The sequence below is a fragment of the Mirounga angustirostris genome, unplaced genomic scaffold, assembly GCF_029215605.1.
Source record: "Mirounga angustirostris isolate CCGP_5_RB_7025 unplaced genomic scaffold, mMirAng1.0.hap1 SCAF_5, whole genome shotgun sequence".
Lineage (NCBI taxonomy): Eukaryota > Metazoa > Chordata > Mammalia > Carnivora > Phocidae > Mirounga > Mirounga angustirostris.
Window position 1 is genome coordinate 141,986,958 of NW_026991713.1, and position 21,219 is coordinate 142,008,176.

Here is a 21,219-nt window from a genome sequence, read left to right on the forward strand (position 1 = left end):
GGGGAACCCGCGGTTCAGAGCCCGCGGGCACTCTCGTGGCACCACCTGTCCCGGGCACCCGGGACACCTGCTCGGTGGCGGGAGGCTCGGCGTTGGCCGCCCCTCGGCCTAGGCCCGTTGATCGGTCGGGGCCAGACCCTGCGCTCGCTCTGGCTCTTCTGCCGGGTCCTTGTCTCCCTGCACGTGGCACCTGGGCTTATCTTGTTCTTTATTTTCATTGTCTAGTGTGGGCCTCCCTGGACCGCAAGCTCCCTGTGGACAGTGGTGTTTCCCTTGTCTGCGCCGCATCCTCCACACCTAGCCCAGAGCTGGCATGTGTCAAGACGGACGGAACGGCTTAGGAGCCGGCCCGCGAGGCCCACCGTCCTCAGAAGTGTGCAGCGCGCCGGACGCCCAGAGCTCAGCCGCAGCGGCTGCGAAACCCCACCTACCGGACCCGGCTTGGTCACCGGACCCCGGGGCGGGGCCTGGAAACCCCCTCCCCTGGGCGGGGCCCGGCAACCTCCTCTCCTGGGCGGAGCCTGGAACCCCCACCCCTCGGGCGGAGGCGCCTCCCGCACGCGCAGGTCTGGATTCCCGCCGGCAGCCCCCGCCCCCAAGCCTGACCGGCTCCCCGGGGGCTGTGACCTTGGAGGACGTAGCCACGTCTGAGCCCTGGGAGTGGGGACGGCTGCGCTGCGGGCCACGGGGCCTGTGGAGGGGACCTGCTGGAACGTGCGCTCTCCGGGTAAGGATCGGAGTCCGCAGTCAGGGCCTGGGGGAGCTGGCTGAGAGCGCGGCGGGAAGGCTCGGGGTTCCGCTGTTAGCACTGATTTCCAGGCCTTCGACTCAGAAGTGATACCTTTCCTGGAAAAGTGTCAGAAAAGCAGAAACCCGCTTGACCAAACCACCAAAATAGCATCCAGGCAGAAGGGCTTGGCGCCCGCATTGAAACGAGAATAACACTAGCTTTTGGTCTCCTTCATTCCTAAACCTCTGCCCGGGCTTTGCTTGGCCAAAAACCCCGCTCCTGGCCCACCGCCTGCGTGCACCCCTCATTCATTCGGGAAAGGTTTGCTTCCCTCCTGTGCGTCTGGCGCTGTCCCTGCCCCTGGGAACCCAGTGCTGAGCTGGACAAGTGCTGCCCCCGTGAGGCTTACAATCTGGGCAGCCAGGTTACCGAACCTGGGATTCCTTTTTTTTTTTTTTTTAAGATTTTATTTATTTATTTGAGAGAGAAAGAGCACAAGCAGGGAGCCCAACTTGGGGCTCAATCCCAGAACCCTGGGATCCTGACCTGAAGGCAGGGGCTTAACCAACTGAGCCACCCAGGTGCCCCTGGGGATTCCTTTTGACTTCTATTAACTAAAGGGACTTTGCAGAGAAAAGGGCTTAATGAACATTTAAGTCCCTTCCAATTCTTCCTGATCTTTGTAAATACACTCCCCTCTCCCCGCGGTACCCGCTAACAGATGAAAATTCTTGTGAAGTTGCTGGATTGTTATTTATTTCCACAAGTGATCTACACACCTCCAAAGGAGAGACTTTTAATAAAAATCTACCTATTTGGGGTATATTTCAATATCTCCTAAAATTATTTTGAAAATGCATACAAACTGTTCTAGGTGTTACCTTACAATTTTCTTTTTTGAAGTATCTGGTGTCTAAAAAAAAAAAAACCAAAGCAAGAAATCTTTTTGTTTTTGTTTCCTGATTTAATAATTCTTTTTTTAATTTTTGTAAAGATTTTATTTATTTATTTGACAGAGAAAGTGAGAGAGTGTATGTGCACAAGCAGGGGGACTGGCAGGCAGAGCCCCTAAAATAAAAAAACTTAATTTAAAAAAAAGAATTATTAGGGATGCCTGGGTGGCTCAGTAGGTTAAACGTCTGCCTTCGGCTCAGGTCATGATCCCAGGGTCCTGGGATCAAGTCCCAAATCGAGCCCCACATCAGGCTCCTTGCTTAGCAGGGAGCCTGCTTCTCCCTCTCTCTCTGCCTGCCGCTCCCCCTGCTTGTGCTCTCTCTCTCTCTGTCAAATAAATAAAATCTTCAAAAAAATTTTAAAAATAGTTTAAAAAAGTTTTTGTTTTAATTCCAGCACAGTTAACACAGTGTTATATTAGTTTGACGTGTACAACAACTTTACTTATCAAACATGAAGACATTTTTTAACTCTAGTGTCAGCCAGTTAGAGCACCTGACTGATGGGAGTCTTCCTCTCTCCTCTTTCATCTTTTCAGAGATTACAAAAGAAAGACAAGTTTTCCTGTATTTTCTGTTTCCATAGGATTTGCCCATTCAGAATAATTCAGGCCAAAGGGAGAAATCCCTCTCCAGCTCTGGGAGCGATTACTATAAAGATCTCTGTTATCTATTATTAAATAGCCTCTGGTTATTCCAGCGGCTCAAATGCCTGTCTCTAAATCGTGTCAAATAACACCTTTACCTGCAGCTGAGACCCCAGCGTTTTCCTGTGGTGCTTGCAGTGAAGGATTGCAGGGAGTGGAGGGCGCAGCCCTCACTGAGGACCAGCCCTGGGACAGAGACACGGGGGGATATTGAGAACACGAGGTGAGCCTTGGGCCCGACCCCGTATTTCTCTGGTATCCATAAATTCGCGCCCCCACCCCCAAGCCTCTGGTCTGTCTCACTGGCTCCAGGGGCCTGAGCTGCAGCCTCAGCTTTGCCATTTGCCACTATCCGTGTGCCTTCAGCATCATTTGATGGGATCTAGTCTCTCTGCTGCTCCAAGCTCCTCTGTGGTTTCCCACCGCGCCTTTGAACTACATGCAGACAGCTCACCCCCGGCGCCCACCCGCAGTCACATCTTCTGCCCTCTGCCTTTGCCCTTCAGTCTCTGAGCACACCAGCTCCATCCTCCTCACGGCCCTGGCCTGGAAGGGATGCTCTCGCCCCGACCCCTGCTTCATTCGGAAATGTCCACCAGTGATGTCAGTCTCCTTGTGGAGGCTGCTTCCGCCCATTCTTGTGACAGTGTCCCCTCTGTCCTCTCTCCGTCCATGCTTGTTCCCTCCTCGCATGTGCCACAGTCTAATTCACTTGTCGCTTTTTTGTTTGCTTGGCTTTCGTCTGTCCCTGCACTGGATGGTCAGCCACAGGGCGTGTTTCCGTGGGTCGCTGGTTCCCAGTGGACCTCTCGGTCGGTTTGATCTTCTCCTTCCTTCCTTCCTTATTGCCTATCTTCTCTTTCTCCATTTCTCCCAAAGTCTCTGCTCAGCCTCCTGCACCAGCCTCACCTTTGAGCATTTACTGAGCAGTACCTGTTGGCACCTGCGAGGCTCTGGCTTGGGGGCCTCCAGTGATCCTTGCCTCTCGTTGGTCTCACCCTTGTGTAACCCACTCCCTTTGGGTGGGGGCTGGATTTAGTGATTCACTTCTAATAAACAGAATTGAGTAGGAGCAGATTAGGTTGTAAACAGACTGTGATTTCTTGGCAGCCCTGACGTGCTCTCTCTCCATGTCTTGCTGGCTCACCCTGGGGGAGCCACGTCTGAGGAGAGAGAGGCCCTTGTGGTGAGGGACCAAGGCCAGTCAACTTGGACCCTCTCCCACAGTCAAATGGATGACTTGACCACGGCTATTGACCTTGAGCTTGAGGAGCTAGAGGCACCCAGCTAAGCCCTGTAGGGTTCAAAAACCATGAGATAATAAGTATTTATTTTAAGCTACAATGTTTTGGGATCATTGATTACACAGCAATAAGTAACTAATGTACCTCCCTTGCTGGTTTCATAGCTGCCTCCATAACCATTCTCGGTGCCAATATCCCTGTATTTATATTTTCTTTCTTGACTCTTTGCACTTGGTGTTGCCACCTGGATGTCTCATCAATGCCCCAGAGTCTTCGTGTTCAAGACCAAGCTCACGCAGCTCCTTGCAAGCTCCACGGCAGGGGCTCAGTTGTCCTTGCCCGCTGTGTCCCCAGGGCCCGGCAGGTAGCAAATCCTCACTACACGTGGCTCAATGAGTCCTCCACATCAAACCTCTGTGCCTCTGGTATTTTCTGGTTTGGTAAACATGTCACTCAAACCAGAAATTGGGATTTATCCCTGATCCCCTCGCTTTACCTCATTCTCACATCTCGTCAGTCTCCAAGTTCCGTAGGGTTAATATCCTAAATGTTTTTCAAATCTGCCTATTTCTGTACTTCCACTGCTTGTCATCCAAGTCCAGGCCCCCATCGTCACCTGCCAAGGCCATAGCAATGACCTAACTGGTTTCTCTCTCTTTTTTAAAAGACTTTATTTATTTATTTGACAGAGAGCACAAGCAGGGGGAGCGGCAGGCAGAGGGAGAGGAGAAGCAGACTCCCCACTGAGCAGGGAGCCCAATGTGGGGCTCCATCCCAGGACCCTGGGATCATGACCTGAGCAGAAGGGCCAACTTGTAGTAACCAACTGAGCTACCCAGGCGCCCCACTGGTTTCTCTTCATTCACATTTTTTTTTTTAAACAAAAGTTTTAGGTGTAACATACAGAAATGTACATAAACCAAGAATGAAGAGTATGATGAATTTCCACCGAGTGAGGACAGCCATTGCATTCCTGGCCTACTCTGGTGCCCCCTTCTGGCCATTTCCCTCCCCCATAATCACCATCTTAACTTCCAACTACAGCAGATACATTTGGTCTGGTTTTGAACGTCATGTAAATGAAGTCACAGAATAGGATTTTTTAAAAAAGATTTTCTTTCTTTCTTTTTTTTTTTCAAGATATTTAACTTAGTTATTTGAGAGAGAGCAAGCGAGAGCACGAGCAGGGGGGAGAGGGAGAGGCAGACTTCCCACTGAGCAGGGAGCCCATCGTGGGAGTCCATCCCAGGACCCCAAGATCATGACCTGAGCTGAAGACAGACACTTAACCAACTGAGCTACCCCAGGTGCCCCTAAGATTTATTTTTAAGTAATCTCTAAACCCAAGGTAGGGCTCAAACACACAACCCCAAGATCAAGAGTTGCATGCCGTACCAGCTGAGCCAGTCAGGCACCCCCAAGGGATTCTTCACCTTGCTTACCCCATAGTGGGAGACCCAATCCATGTGTTGCTTATTTCCTGAATGGTGTTCCCTGTTGCATTATTTGTTCATCCCACCTACCTAGACAGTAGGTGGTTTTTCTGTTTGGGACTACATGTAGTAGTTATTGTAAGTCTCTGGTGACCATGGGATGTGAGTTACTGCTGGGTTTCTACCCAGGAGTGAATCACTTAGGTCACAGAATATGTAGATGTTCAGCTTTAGAATATTCTGCCACCCACTTGTCTAGAGAGCTTGCAGTCTTTCCCCTCCCACCATCTACAGATTCATCTTGTGTATATTTTGCCCTGGTCCTAGGATCACCCATTTCTCCAAGGGCCCTGATTCTTATCATTAGCTGATCCCCCCCCCATTATAAAACATTCACAAAGGGGTGCCTGGGTGGCTCAGTCCGTTAAGAATCTGACTCGATCTCAGCTCAGGTCTTGATCTCAGGGTTGTAAGTTCAAGCCCTGCATTGGGCTCCATGCTGGGCATAGAGCCTACTTTAAAACAAAATCACAAAAATTGAATTTTTGAAAGGATGAGATAAAGTAAAAATAAATGGAAGCTCTACATTTTTTTTTTTTCCACACCCACTGAAGTAAAAAGAATATAAAAGATTCTGTGTGAGACCACAAGATCTGTACAGGGAGTCTGACGGCTGGGGAGTGGGGGAGGGAGAATGTAGCAGGATGAAGGGTTGTAAATATAAGCCGAAACTGCCATCAAGGGTGGGTGCTTGGGTGCCATTGCCATTTGCTACTGTGAGGGGCCTTCAGTAAGGGTCCTCTGGTGCTGAGCCTGGCAGAATGCCTTCTGAGTCCCCCTATCCTCCCTGCCTCAGTGTCTTAGGCTTGCATGAATGAATGTAACCTGAAACTCTACCCGAGACTGGGGGACACTTTAGGTATGAGATAGTAGGAGGTGGCAGCTGCAACGAAGGGTATTTTGGGATGATGACACTCTCCTGGTTTCCTAAAAATGCACCAATCTCTAAAGAAAAAGTAACTTAACTTACTCTAATTTCCACACCAAAGGGCCAGCCGGAGTGAGTCTTGAGCTATCCAGCCTAGTTTCACTAGAGTGTATCCTCCCTGCCTGTACTGTAAGCTGTCTTTAGCTCCCAGGTAAAGTCATTGTTCCGGAAGGTGGGATATGGGTGCTCTGGGAACATATCCAGTCTATCCTATTAAATTTGGGGGGTTTCTGGCCTTGGAGTCCACAGCTTGTCTGGCTGAGGCTGAAGCTGCTAGCCTTGACAATCATGGAAGGAAGCACTTGGTGTTGCTGCCTAGGACGGGGCCTCTTGGCCATTTCTGCTGACTGTGATGGGCAGGCTGCTGGGTCAGCCATACAAGGGAATGTGCCATAGCTAAAACCAGCAAGGCACCGCTTGAGATTTATAGAATTCTCAGCACATAACCATTCCTCAACCAGCACGGAGAGACTTGACCAGACTCTAGGATGGCTTCCGGCAGCGCACGGCTAGGATGACCCCAGCCCTGCCTGAGAAAGCTCAATGCTGCAGGGAGAATTTAGTGTTTGTTCCAGCCAACAGCTGACCTCCCTTAGAGCATTTACTAAAAAGGGTTTATTATTGTATGTGTCTCTTAAAACCGAGAAGCATCTGTCACGGGAGAGCCATTCCTTTGGAGGGACCTGGCTTCGGGCTCCCTTCTCCGTGGGAGGATAGACTGCTGACTTCCATACCTGCCAGGGACACACCTCCTGGCCTGGTCACACCCCCACTGACCTGCTGTCTGTGATCGTTCACGACCCTGACTCTAGTGGGCCCTGCTCTCCTCCTCCCTCCTCCCTTTAAAACCCCAGTCACCTCTGCACAAACCAGACAGAGCTCAGCTCTTTCCCCTGCTGTCAGCAGTTACTGAATAAAGTCTGCTTTCGCTGCCTTGACGGATGTCTGGCTGTTTGGTTTTGACACAGCATGGTTTTTGTCCTCTCTGTTTTTATATTGAACAAGGTATGCGTCACAGAGGGGGCAGGTCGGCAGCATATGCTATACTCCTGTTTTTGAAACAAAATTCTGAACAGGTGAGTGTCGGGGGCCGGGGGCCGGGCCCTCGCGCAGACAGCTTCAGGTTCCCCACGCGAGACGCCGACTCGAGGGCTCGTGGCCGTCCTCCTCGCGGTCCTCACCGCCCCGGCTGTCCCCGCGCACGATGCCCACCGGCGGGCGCCGCGAGAGGGCCGGGAAACCGGAAGTTGAGATGAGGCAGCCGGACGGGAAACGCGGGCACACCGGCCAGAGGCAGGCCGCCCAGCGTGACCCTCCCCCCTCGGCGGGGCTGTCCCTCAGGGGGGCGCGGACGGGAGCGCGCAGCTAGGGGCGGGGCCCTGGGCAGGGAGATGGGCCAGGCCGTCGGGCGCCAGCCAATCACCGGTGGCTGCCGTAGGCGCGTGGGTGGGGCGGCGGCGCTGCGTGGGCGGGGCGGCGTTGCTGCCTGGGCGACGCGGTCCCGCGTCGGTGGTCGGCCGGCTGGGGGTGGAAGGCGCTGACTCGTGGGCGCGGGGCTCGTGGGCCCCCCGCGGCCGGGAACGGTGGCTTGTGCGGCCGCCTGGCGTCAGGGCACGGGGCCTCGGGCTTGTCGCTGGCCGAGGGGGCGTCCACGCCCTGGTCTCAGTGGCCCTGAGGGTTCTTAATTATTTGCTTTAAAAAAATTTGTATTCCTGGGGCCGCACCTGATTTGCCCACCTATCCGCTTTCCTTTTTTTTCTTTTTCCGTGGTTAGCATTTGCTCTGCTGTTTACTCGATTATTCCTGTTTTTCCTGGCCTCTCTCACATTCCTTTATTTCTCCTTATCTTCTCTCCTTCCTAAGGCTAGATAAGAGTTCTGCATTACCCTGTCTCCAGCTTGGCTGAACAGCCGTAATTAGTACAAGCTTTCTTCCCTTTCCTTTTTAAACATTTTTTTCCCTTCTTACTTCAGGTGATGCCTTTTTCTAGTTCTTATTATTCTGACCGCTTTTGTGGGACCGGAGTCAATTCTCAGGCCAATGTCTGAAGGTAGATCATGATTTATTTACTGAAGGTGACCTCTTCTTAAGCTCAGTGAAGCCGCCAGATGCGGGAATGTTTGCCCCGTCTGAAGCCCAGATAAACGCCTCCATCCGTGATAGTTATCCTTGTGACAGGCTCCTGAGGTGAGTACATCCCGGAACTGGTGCCCCATGAGCTAGACAGCAGGTGTTTTCTGCTGAAGTTGTATGGAGTTCTTAAATTTTTATTTGAATCATCGACATTTAAAAGTCGGGATATTTCACATATAAATCTTTTTTTTTTTTTTTGGTGTCTCTTGAAAAATCCTCAAGCTTTGGCAATATTGAGCCCCAACTGCCCCCTTTGAACAAAATATGATTTCTTGAAGCCCCTGCAGCCCTCCCCCACTACCATCTTTCATCCAAGCCACTGGTCATTTGTGGTGCTGCCTGTTTGCTGGAGTCATTTAGGTTTTTGATCTTTGCTTTCCCTGGTGCCTTTCTGCGGTCTTTTAGGGACTGCAGTTCCCACACAGCAAACGTGAACACCCTTCCTCCTAGACCTGCTCAGTCCTAGAGCCAGCCCTGGAGGTGTTTCCTCTCATCTCCAGGAAGGGGCTAATGTCTGTCATATAGTAGATGCTCAATAAATATTTTCTGAACAGTTAAATAAATGTTGAGACTTCATTTGGTTTAGTTTAGGTGATCTCGTGGTGGGATCCAAACTGCTGGGATTCCCCAGCATCCCTGAAGTGGCCCCTTTTGTCTGGTAGAGAAACATTTGCCCAAGAATCAGGACACTCCCACTGTTTTGGGACTTGGTGCATGCCTAGAGCTGACGTGGGCTGAAATGGGTCACCACAGGAGTGAGTCTCCTTACTCTGGACATTGGTCATGTTCCTTGTTGATGGAGAAACATTCACAGACTGAGTAGTTAATCTTTTTCACAGCCCCCTGTGACTTCTCAGTTTATAGTTTTCTGGCTTGACAATCGTATTGACTTTTGCTACAACTTTGGACATCCCTCTTTACCTTGAGGATTAAAACTCCTGGAAATACTGACCAGAGGCAAACCCCAAGGCTAATATTTTTTGTTCATCAAAGTGACAGTAGGATAGATCAGAATCCTAAAACATGTTTAACTCCAAAAGCAGAGTTGCAAATTCAGAATGCTGCAGGGGCAAGTGGGGACCAAATGCAGCTACATGAGAGCAGCCCCCGAATGTGGGGAATATGAGTCCAGGGTTGCCTGATGTTCTGATTTTTCAAGAAACTTGATTTTATGAGAACTTTACTAATTGTTAAATGTTGGAAAACTAAGTTTTAAAGTAGTTAAGCCCCTGTGAGCCCACACAGCACAGCTGTAGGCCGGCACGGGGCCACGTGTGCCTGTCTTACTGGGTGAAGGGTCAGAGGATTCTGATGGCTGGACGCCACACGCATGGGGAGGTTTCCTGGAATCTGACTCCAGAGCTGGCCCCACTCGTCTCCTGAGACCCATCTTCTATGCCCTGCTCAGGGGGGAGATGGGTTCTTCAACCTAGAAGTGAAGCAGTCTCGGCCTCCATTTTGGGAGCCTTGGTTCTCAGGGCCCAAAGGGAAAGCCAAGACTGGGAGATGGAGTCTGGGACCCTATTGATGGCTGGGTCAGACCCCGTTACCCCTGTTACACTCCCCAGCCTTGAGACGGAGCTGGGGAGAGGAGGTCTAGAGGAATCAGATTGGTCCGACATCTTTTCATGGGGTGGGGCACAGGGGTGGGGGTAGGGGGGAGTTCCCAGGCCTGTTTGCTAAGTTTGCTCTCGGGGAGACAGAACTCCACGCCAGTCTTGGGGAGAGCCCAGAGGACCTGCTTACCGGCCTGGGGGCCTTAGGTGAAATCCAGGAACGTCTCTATGGAGACACCATAAGACCTTCAGAAGCCCTGTGTGTCAAAAAGGACCATCGTACCCCTCTACCCAGGAAAGTACCCTTCCTTCTGTGAGAACAGTTGCAGTGCCCTCTTTGAAATGTCAAATGTCAGAATCCTTCCACAGAATTTATTTCCCCATTTTGGCATCCCTGCTTTCCTGGCATCACAAGTGCATGCCAGGTAAAGCGATCGTGAGCAGGCAGCGCAGACCTAGGACTCACCTCCTGGCCGAGAGCAGGTGCAGCCCAGCTCAGGACCCCAGACCCGGAACCCTCGAAGCCGGGAACCCTGTAGGGCTGCAGCTGCGTGGGGAACGGGATCTGGGAGGGACTTCCTGTTGTCCCTAATCCCAGTCTCCACCCGGCTCCCCGGCCCGGTGTAGGCTGTGGAGTCTCCCTTCCTGGGGGAGGGGGCCCCCACCACCCGAGGTGCCCCCTCTGCCTCCACCTCGGTGAGAGGGGCACTGGGGAGGGAGCCTGGATCCCGAGATCCATGTGGGTGGCCGGCTGGCAGGAGGGGACGGGGTCAAAAGTGGAAGGCTTCAGGCTGGTGGGGAGAAAAGGGGGCCTGGACCCAGGTTAGGGAAGGGGAAGGACATGGTCTGTCCAGGCCCCTGAGCAGGATGGACCTGGAGAGTGGTTGCAGCTGCAGGCTGCTCAGTTTCTGGATCCCAGGCGGGGCTGAGTCAGGTCAAGCGCAGGGTGTATGTGTCCTGGGTGGGGGAGACAGTGGGGCCTCGCTTCTCCCGCTGAGCTGGCTGTGACGGGTGTGGCCACACCCAGCACCTGTTTTGTAGGATCTCTGCAGACCTTTTGGCTCCTGATGGCAGGAGAGACAGATTCCAAGTCAGCCCTGGCTTTCCCTAACTGGGCTGCTCTGAGATGCAGAGTCCTGGCTTAAGTGACAAAGGGGACGATACAAAACAGCATTCTGTCAAGCGAGGGACCAAAAACCATCACAGAGAGTGAGGTCACTGGAAGGCATCTGGGAGGCTTTATTTCTGATTGGGACCGAGGATGGGTCTGCCCCTGCGTGGGGATTTTCACAGTGCTTTAGAGGTGCCCAGCAGACGCTGGCTGATTTCTTCCTGCTCTTTCAGGCTCCTGGCCAGAAGCTGGAGGGGGTTGGCCAACAAGAGGGAGAAACGACTCAGCTGTGCTTCCTACCTCTGATCTCAGAAATGTCTGCAGACGGTGGAGGCACCCGCGCTGCCCAGGACAAGGAGAGAGCCCGAGAGGTATGGACGGGGCACTGGGTGAAGGATGCATGTCTTGGAAGGACTCAGAGCAGGAGGGGATTTTCAAGGCAAGGAAGAATTAGGCTCGCCGGGGTGCAGGGCTGGGGATGGGGGTGATGGGAGGTGTTGAAGGGATGGTGGTACGACAGGAAATGCCTTCCACCTGGGAATCGACAGCTACCAAGCTGCTCCGTTTTGCCTGGCAATTTCAGTCATCAGTTGGCCAAAGGCCACACAAAATAGCAAGGAGGCTGCATGGGGGTTCTCCTGGTGGGGTTGCTCTCTGAACAGTGCCCAGAGCATGCAGGGAAGCCTCAGTTTACCCTCCCTCTGCCTAGGACCCCATCTCCACTCTCTCTGGGTCTAAGCACCTACTCCTTCATGTACCTGTTGCCCATGTGTGTAATTACAACCTGTGGGGGGCGGGGACCAGGGCCACTGGGCTTGGAATTAAAGGAATATGAGTCAGCTACAGCCAGGTGTGTGACCTTGGGCAGGTCCCCTGCCTCTGGGAATGAGGAGTGTCACCTATAACATGTCTATCACGGGCCTGCTGTTCCTACCTGTCTCATCTAGGTGGCTGGGAGGCTCAGAGCAGGTAACTATTGTAACATAAAATAACACCCACAGCAACTAGAACCTAGGTCAGAGAAACCTACAGCACCTCAACTAGTAGTTCCAGGGGTTGCTAAGTTCAAATACAAATCAAGTGCAGATCTTCCTCGACTTGCTTTGGGGTTACATCCTGATAAACCCATTGTAAGTATAAGAAGTCGAAAATGCATTTAACACACTAACCTACTGAACATCATAGCTTAATCTGCCTCCCTCAGACATGCTCGGAACACTGACATCAGCCTACAGTTGGGCAAAATCGCCTTCCACAGAGCCCATTTCATAATGAAGTGCTGAGCAGTATCTCATGTAATACAGTGAATACCGTACTGAAAGAGAAAAACGGGATGGCGGTCAGTTTGTCGGTCGTTTACCCTCGTGAGCGCGTGGCTGACAGGAGCTTCGGCTCCTGCCCCCACATCCCCAGGGAGGACCGTGCTACAGATCGCTAGCCCAGCGGAAGATGCAAATTCAAAATTCGAAGTGGTTTCTACTGAATGTGTTATTACTTGAGTGCCATCGTAAAGTTGAAAACTGGTTAAGTTGAGCCGTTGTAAGTCAGGGACTGTCTGTATTAATTGTCCCATTTTCATGCCATAGACGCACAAAGCAGTGTCAGCTCTGTTTGCTTTCCCTTCCACAATGCCTTGGTAACACCCGATGGGTCTCACACGTCCCTGACATTCTGTGCTACTGCTGGATTCTGTCAGCTCACACAGTAGAGTAATAATAATAATTTTTGGCACCACTCTGTGTTTATCCTGAATGTTCCAGAGTGCACAGCTCTTTCTCACAGGTTATCTGTTCATGAGGCAGAGCAGTTGAGTCTCGGAGGCTGCCTGGCCCAGGTGGCTCCCTGACCTGAGGGTCTTTCCCTCTGAGACCCTAATACCATAGGCAGTAGGTGGGGGGTGGTGGAGGGAGAAGCCTGGCCAATCCCTGTGTTGTGGATGACAGGGAGGCCTCACCAGGGGCCTCCCAAGGCAAAGGAAGTGACTTTCCCCAAACTCTTGAGGTTTGTGGGAAGGCGGTGCCTGCTCCAGGTTGAGCAGCTAGTGAGGGGCCGGCCTGGATGGCCTGGATCTGAGCCCTGGTTGCCTGACTCCAAAGCCCCTTTCTCACCGTCCCAGGGGCTGGAGCTGAGGCTGGTGTGAAGAAGTGGGGACTGGGTAGGAGGACCCTGGAAGCGCCGTTGTGGTGGGTGGTGCTGCAGGGGTGAACCGGGAGGTTTTCCTTCTGTCGGACCCAGGTGGGCGCGGGCCTTGGCACAGTTAGTGGTACCCTTGGGCTTTTCTCTCCAAACCCCAAAACTCCAACTTCTGTGACCAAATTGAGTCAGGCTGGAAATGGCCCAAGGCCACATGATACTTCCCTGTCATCTCCAAGAAATGGTGGCCCTGGGGTTGACTTGTGAGTCAGATACCCTCGAGTTCCACTCTTGGTCGAGCACTCATGGGCTCTGTGATCTTGGGCCGTTGTCTGATCTCTGAGCCCGGATACGTCAGTGTCCTGCATCTGTGTAACAACCAGAATTTATTCCCTCAGTTCTAGAGGCCAGAAACCCCAAATCACAGCATTGGGGGGGCTCCCTCCCCAGCCTCTAGGAAGAGGATCCTTCTGCCTCTCAGCGTCTGGGGGCTCCAGGTGTCCCTTGGCTTCACCCCAGCTCTGACTCCATCTTCACGTGGCTTTCTCTGTGTTTCCATGTCTTTTCCTCTTATAAGGACACCAGTCATTGGATTTAGGGCCCAGTCTAAATGCAGGATGATTTCATCTCAGCATCCTTAACTAATTACATCTTCCAAATAAGGTCATGTTCTGAGGTTCCGAGCAGATGTGAAATTTGGGGGGACACTATTCAATCCACTACACTTAGTTTCCTCAGTGTTAAACAGTAGCAGTCCACACTGCTGTGGGAGGTACGAGGCTGGAATTGAGAAGAGGCTTCTGCTCTGTGGGCACCTGGCCAGCCTGCCCCTGGCCCGACCTTGCGCCTTCCTTCCTTCCCTTGCTGCCCCGGCCTTGTGGAGGTAAAGCAGAGGTGTGCGGGTCCCCAGGGCCAGGAGAAGAAAGCAAGGCCAGTCCTTCAATCTGTGCCTTGCATTTGGGTGTGTGTGGCCCCTGCCAGGACCCTCAGGTGTGGAGCTCGGCTGTGAGTCTCCCATACTCTGCCCAGGTGCTGATGGGGGCTGTCATTCCTAGGTTCCAGGTCATGGGGATCCTTGTCAAGAAATGCTTTCTGAGTCGGAGGAGATGGTGCCTTTGGGAGCCGCTCAGGAGTCACCCCACATCAAGACGGAGCCGGAAGAGCCACAACCTGAGGGGGCACTGCAGGGGGATGGGGCTCCAGGAACGCCGGGCTGGGTGTCCCTAAGCCAGGGCTCTAAAGAGAAAGCTCTTTTCCTGCCTGGTGGAGGTGAGGAGAGGGATGGAGAGGGACGTAGAGAGACGCACTTTGTTGGGTAGCAGCTGTGGGGAGAGGTGGAGGCTCACAGCATGGGGGGGGCACAAGCTCTCCTGCCATGGAGATGCCCGGATGTCTGCCCACCTGCCCCTCAGAGGCCGCTCCTGCACAACCTCAGAACCTACTGACCCTCTTCTTGGGTCAGGTTGGGGGTGGGGTTTGAGGCAGCTGTGGTGTCCCTGGTAAGCCAGGCATGGTCCGCTCAGGGGGAGTGGCCGGGCCCAGCAGGGTGAGGTGGCCGCCCTGAGGACCTCTCTCCTCTCTCAGCCCTCCCCTCCCCCCAGATCCCCGGGCTTGCTCGCGAGGGCAGGACCAGAGACCGGCAGATGGCTGCGGCACTGCTCACCGCCTGGTCCCAGGTGAGTGTCCCTGTTCAAGTGCAAGGCTGGAGGAAGAGCACAGGGATGTTGAGGAACGGCATGTCTGCCTCAGCGTCTGGATCTGAGCGCCAGACCCGAGGATGGGGGCCGGAGGGGGGCGCGTGGAGAGCCTGAGCTTTGGTTGTGGTGCTGGAAAGGGCCCTTGTCTTTGTCTTTTGTTTTCTGTTGTACACAGCTGCTTTGTTATTGCCCCCCCAACCCCCAAAGTCACCCTTGGGCGGCTGTCCTCCTTCACCATCAGACAGATTGGAGGACAGGCCTTACTCGGGGCAGCAGGTTGGAGGCCGGGGAGGGGTCGCCCTCATTTGGAGCCATTGTGCCCCTCCACGGTGTCCCGGCGTGCCCTGGAGAGTGGGCCTTCTGTGTTGTTTCAGATGCCGGTGACCTTTGAGGACGTGGCTCTGTACCTCTCCCGGGAGGAGTGGGGGCGGCTGGACCACGCGCAGCAGAGCTTCTATAGGGACGTCCTGCAGAAGAGGAATGGGCTGTCCTTGGGTAAGGGCCCGAGGTTGTGCTGGGGTGGCCACTCTCTGAGGCCCGGTGCCAGAAGTGGGGCCATCCCGCCATCCCCTCCTTCCAGGGCTAAGCTCCTTCTCATCGTTCATGTGGGCCGCTCTGGTCTGTAACACCTTCCTGGTGAAGGACGTGTGCTCTGTGCTGACCTGGGGCCCATGAGCCAGATGTGGCTGCTCGGCACTGGAAATGTGGCTGGAGCGCCTGAGTTCATATTTTATTTCATTTTACCCGGCTCAAGATTGAATTGCAATAGCCCCACATGGCGAGTGGCTGCTATGTTGGGCAGTGCTGGCCTCGAGGTTCTGCTCCTCGGTCCTTCTGAAGTGTTTAGTCCGCTCCTCCCACTGTCCCGCTCCTCAAAGCCCCACCTGAGAGGTGTGTGTGCAGAGAGCTTGGCTGCAGATCGGGGATGCCTGCCGCGAGTGGGGGGCACGGGTGCCAGCTAATCTCTCTAGACCCCAGACCCTGAGCTGTCACATCTACCCTGAGGGGCCTGTCGTTTTTTCAGAGGGGCCTTGTCTCCCTCATTGTTTCTCATGGTAAGTAAAGTCCCAGCACTCCGACTCCTCCGTTTCAGACCCTGCTTTTGTTGGCAGAATTTAGGAGGTCTTACAGACAGCTCCTGGTGCTCATTCCTTCATTGCCGTTCATTCATATGTCTGGTCTGTCTGTCTGTCCATCCATACACACCAGGGGCACACTTGCTAGTCCGGGGAGCTGGGGGCTTGGTCATTCCACCCTTGACTTCGGTGGTGGGCCTCGGAGTCAGGAGAGCTCACTCCTTTAATTATCTCGGGTTTGCTTACCACCTATCCTTAGCACTCCCCAGGGCCCAGAGCGGCAGGTCCAGGCAAGTCCTGAGAGATCAGAGGGAACTCAGCACCCATTTGCAGCCCCACGGCAAGCCTCACAAATGCCCTAAACCTGCTGGTGGGTCCAATACATTCCTTCCCTCCAGCAGGGTATGGATCAGGACATGGAGGCTGGGGCCTCTGCTCTCTTACTGACTTGACCAGAATCCCCAGGCCCTTGCCCCAGGGGACTTGGCCAGTGGGCCTTTGGTCCCTGACTAGGTGGTCAGCACCCCTGGCCTCTTCTCCCAGGCCCTCCCACTGGGCTTCGTTGCACCCACTGTCCCTCCCCCAGGAGCCCTTTTTGCCCCTGGTCTGGGAAGGTGCAGGACTGGAGATTGCTGGGCTCACTGCTGGGGGCCTGTGTGACCAGGGGGTTGTCGGCAGCTGACCTCACCCGGCCCCTCTCCCTTTGCTCTTGGGGCTCGTTCAGGGAAATGAGATGGAGCCCAACTCAGCCCCGAGGAGAGTAGGTCTGGCAGTTACCCTACAGGGTGCTTCCCACAGAGGGCTGGACACCTGACCCCAAGCGATTTTTCAGCTTATGTCGTTTTATCCTATGTTTGCAGGGCTGCCTCCCCACTTCTGCCTCTTCACTTGGCAGATGGGGGTGGGGGTTGTCTCCTGCAGTGCAGCCTGAAAGTTCACGACTGAGCGCAGCATCTCTTGTCTCTTTTTGGCCAGGATTTCCCTTCAGCAGACCTTTCTGGGCCTCCCAAGGACAGGGCAAGGGTGAGGCCTCGAGCTCGTGCCGGCAGATGGGAGATGAGGAGGAGAAGCCAGGTGCGTGCAGAGGTGGCAGGTGGGTGGGTCACTGTCACTCCGGGGTGCCCCTTGTCAGTGCGGGCCCTCTGTTTCCTGGGGTGCAGATGCATGCCAGGGGCAAGGCTGCCGGCTTCTGTCCTCTGCCGGGGGGGTGGCTTTTCCTTCCAGGATCCTTGTTCTTACCTCCATTTCCAGAATTTCCCTGGGTCCCTCACGGAAGTCTCTCTCTTGCTGGAAACTCTCCTTCTCCAGGAGCCACTGAGATGGGAAAGGAGGAGCCAGCCCCATCCCTGGCATCCCTGGCAGCCCTTGGGGATGTGAAGTCTTTCAGAAGCAGGGTGGGGAGAGCCCAGGGGGACATCCTGCAGTGCGGGCAGCAAGCAGGCAGCGGCCAGAGCTCGGGGCCAGCCAAAGACGATGGGCAGCCGGGTCCCCTGGAGGAGAGGCAGGCGAAACCGACCCCGCCCGACACCAGCCTCGCGAAGGCCCAGGAGGGCCACCTCCCAGAGAAACCCAGAGAGGGGCGAACGGGCACCCCCGAGAGCAGCGAGGAGGGCCTGGCCCCCGACGGTGACGCCAGTAAGAAGACCTACAAGTGCGAGCAGTGCGGCAAGGGCTTCAGCTGGCACTCCCACCTGGTGACCCACCGGCGCACCCACACAGGCGAGAAGCCCTACACCTGCACGGACTGCGGCAAGCGCTTTGGCCGCAGTTCGCACCTCATCCAGCACCAGATCATCCACACGGGCGAGAAGCCCTACACCTGCCCCTCCTGCTGGAAGAGCTTCAGCCACCACTCGACGCTGATCCAGCACCAGCGCATCCACACGGGCGAGAAGCCCTATGTGTGTGAGCGCTGTGCCAAGCGCTTCACCCGCCGCTCGGACCTGGTCACCCACCAGGGCACCCACACGGGCGCCAAGCCCCACAAGTGCCCCATCTGCGGCAAGTGCTTCACGCAGAGCTCGGCCCTGGTCACCCACCAGCGCACCCACACTGGGGTCAAGCCCTACCCGTGCCCCGAGTGCGGCAAGTGCTTCAGCCAGCGCTCCAACCTCATCGCGCACAACCGCACGCACACGGGCGAGAAGCCCTACCACTGCCTCGACTGCGGCAAGAGCTTCAGTCACAGCTCACACCTCACCGCCCACCAGCGCACCCATCGTGGCGTCCGGCCCTACTCCTGCCCCCTCTGTGGCAAGAGCTTCAGCCGCCGCTCCAACCTGCACCGGCACGAGAAGATCCACACGACGGGGCCCAAGGCCCTGGCCATGCTGATGCTGGGGGCGGCGGGGGCTCTGGCGGCCCCCCCACCTGCTCACACTTAGGAGGCCGGGCACGGGGGAGACGTGAGGGCAGCGTGAGAAGGGGTGTGGGAAGGGAGTGGGAGGTGCTGGCATGGGGTGGGGCATGGCAACACAGGAGCTAGGGCGAGGCGCGGGCACGCTAGCTGCAAATTAAAGGCCTTGGAATTCTAGCCACCGCTTATGCTCTGTCTCGTGGGGCCCTGGCAGTGAGTCCGACCGGGGGGCCTCCATGGCTGAGGCATCCCTGAGTCATTGCTGTTGGGGCTTGGGTACTCTCTTTCCCAGCCTTGACCTGACTTGGGGCCAGTCCAGAGCATCCGGACCCTAAGTTTACAAGCAAAGGCTTCTGGGCACAGAGGTTTCCAAACCTGAAGCCAGCCAGCCACTTTGGAGACTCTGGATCCCCCTGGAGGGGCGGTCTGCTGCCACCACCGCTCCTGTCCCCAGGGACATTGCCCCTGAGCCCAGGACCCTCCCTTGGCTCTTCTGTTTGGGAGCTGGAGCAGGGTTGAGCCAGCTGGGAACTCATGTTCCTTGTCTGCGGCCCTCCCTGTCTCCTGTCTCAGGCACTGGAGGCCTGTTTTGTGACTGGACATTTTCCATGTGTTTCCACTGGGGCCTGGCCGTAATCCAGTGAGGATTCCTCCCTTACCAGGGACCACTGTCCCTCCTGGTGCCTTCTGAGGCTGCAGTCAGCTCCTTCTGGTACTTTTCACATCCTTGGCCTCTTTGTACATGTCCTTTATAATTTGCCCTACCTGCCCCTGTCTGGCTCTTTTACTCTTGGCCTTCTGCTTTTCTGACCTCTGTATTTCTATTTCCCATTCTCTTTTTCTCCTGGGGAGGAATGGGCTCAGCCTGCTTATTATCCAAACTTTGCAGCTTGGCTTCCAAGATGACACTGTGTTCTGACGCCGACTGACCTTGAGGACACCTGCATATGGGCGGCCATTGAGACTCCACCTGCCTCCCTGAATCGGGGCCAGCAGGGTGGCTGCCGCCCTGGCTGGCTCCAGGCTCTCAAGGGAGTTGGAGCAGGAGCGGGGACTGACTGATAATAGCTGCCAGTCAAGGGGCCAAGTGCCATGTATATGTCGCTTCTAGTCTCCACAACTCTGAGCAGTGGACCCCGTCCCAGTCTTATAGATGAGGAAACAGCCGAGAGAGCGGTCCAATAACTTAGCCAACAACCAGGGAGCTGGAAGCTGGGGTTCAGGTCCAGGGATTTCATTGTGTAAAGAATACCTCTGCTTCCATGCATCCCAACGACTACTGGCTGGCTAGTGCATGTTATGAGGTGGAGCTGTCCAAAAAGAGTAAGACAGACTGTAGACTCGAACTTCAGGCTGCTGGACTCAGCCGGAGATGGCGAGTCGGGGAGCAGGTCATCAGCCAGATGCCAGGAAGCTGCGGACTAGTGGGAGCCCAGGCAGAACTTGGTTGTGTCTGGCAGGTCTCAGTGGGATCTAGGGTTGGGTTGCTGGCCGGACTGGTTGAATTAGATGGCTCTTGAAGACGTGAGAAAGAAAGCTGTTTCTTCCCTTCAGCTTGTCTTCATGGCTCCGGTCACTCAGTCAAAAATGGGATTTCTCAGCTTGGCTCAATGTAAGGGGCTGAGGGGGGCTTATTCACATAAAGCAGGCTTGCAGCTTCCAGGAGCTTGTTTTCTGATGAAAGAGGCAGGAAGGACACTCGTTAAACTTGGTACAAGCTTAGCACAGAGGACGTATTTGCACAGTGCCTATTCATTTGCTTCTTTGGGCTTTATGGCCAGTGTGCCAGGACTTGAACAGCTCAGAGATCTGTCGAGTGAGCCAGGGGATCGTTTAAAGACTCCACTCTGGCTTCTGAGGAACTCAGAGACCTGGAGAAACTGTTTCCCCTTTTCATAGCACCGTGGAGAGGAACGTGATTCCAAGGGCCCCATGGGTCTCAGTCCACTTCTGCCTAGAGACCCATCCAGAGGCTACCATTCTGGGATAGAGCTGGCGAGAACATTTTTTGACTGGAACTTGGCAATTTAGGAAACATTTGACAAGAACAACTAAGACTGCAGAAGTAGTGGAGATGTCGTGGAAGGGCCTAGAATGTGAGGCTGAAGGGTGTTCGTGACATGGTGGGTGATGGAGAAGTAGCTGACTGGGAAGGGGGTCGCCAGGGAAGGGTCTTGGTGTCTCTGGCGGGCTTCCTCCTGGCTTCTGCTCACACCTGGCCTCCTAGCCTTCCGGCCTTGGAGGGCCCCCACCTGGTTGCTCACGCTTCATCTGCGCCTGCGCCGTCAGAGGGAGGGCGAGGGTGAGGGCGGAGGCGGGGAATCGTCCCTGCGGGCTGCCCACCCGCTGCCTGTGCGGCCCAAGGCACGGCCCAGGTACTTGCTGCAGGGGCTGAGGGCCCAGCTGGCCCTGCTGCGCTCCCCAGGCCGGGGGCGTCTCCCGCACTTGGGTGACTCCGCAGGGTAGCGAGGCCGGGCGCGAGCGATGGGGTAGGAGGCCCATCCTCACTAAGGGGCCTCCCGGCGAGGAGGATGGGTTTCCGGAGGGCTCCGCCCACCAGCTCAGACCTTAGCCAGTCAGGGGGCGGGGCGGGGCGAGGGGCGGGCTGCAGCGGAACCGGCCAATCACGACCCTTTTTCTCCCCCACCGCTCCCCAAGCGGCACGGTTGCCCGGCAACATCCGAAAATCTCCGCTTTGAAGTTTTCCCTTTTCCCCTCTGTCCGGTGGCCGTTGCCGAAGGGACTAAGGATGGGGGCCTGGACTGCTGACCTCGCCACCCCCCTAGCCTTCACAGCCGGCCCTGGGCCTACTACCGAAGTGCCAAGCCTCCTGCGGTCCTAGAGGGGCCGCGGGCGAGGGCCGGACGGCCCGGGCCAGAGCCGCTTCCGGTTTCGAGCTCCCAGCCCCGGCATCTCGTTGCTGGCTGGGAACTCTGGGAGCCCGATCCCGGCAGCCACCTATGGCCCCTGCACTGGAGCTGGGCGGGCGCGCGGAAACCTCCCGCCGGCGCTCTAGCACCTTCCGAGCCCCGGAGCAGGGCCTGACAGTGGTGCTGGGGAGACCTGGGCGCGGGCGCGGGAACCGTCTGGAGGGAGACCCCTCTTGGGGGCGGGGGGAGCCGGGGAAACTGAGGTGGCCAGTGCGGGGGGAGTGGGGGTGGC

General features: G+C 55.4%; 1 protein-coding gene across 6 annotated transcripts; it reads left to right on the forward strand.

The window, feature by feature from the left end:
• Window positions 1-7,457: 7,457 nt before the first annotated feature.
• On the forward strand, window positions 7,458-21,178 carry ZNF205 (zinc finger protein 205). 6 transcript variants are annotated; one of them, XM_045874830.3, is made up of 7 exons: window positions 7,462-8,182; window positions 11,029-11,166; window positions 13,984-14,197; window positions 14,513-14,604; window positions 15,000-15,120; window positions 16,677-16,775; window positions 16,953-21,175. In XM_045874830.3, the coding sequence occupies exons 2-7, from the start codon at window positions 11,110-11,112 to the stop codon at window positions 18,083-18,085; spliced, it is 1,716 nt and encodes a 571-aa protein (XP_045730786.1). In that variant the 5' UTR covers window positions 7,462-8,182; window positions 11,029-11,109; the 3' UTR covers window positions 18,086-21,175. The 6 variants fall into 6 exon arrangements, with proteins under 6 accessions (XP_064448478.1, XP_064448479.1, XP_045730786.1 ...); XM_064592407.1 differs by having other exon boundaries at window positions 7,465-8,182; window positions 17,010-21,174; XM_045874831.3 differs by lacking the exon at window positions 7,462-8,182 and adding an exon at window positions 10,239-10,380.
• The last annotated feature ends 41 nt before the right edge of the window (window positions 21,179-21,219 follow it).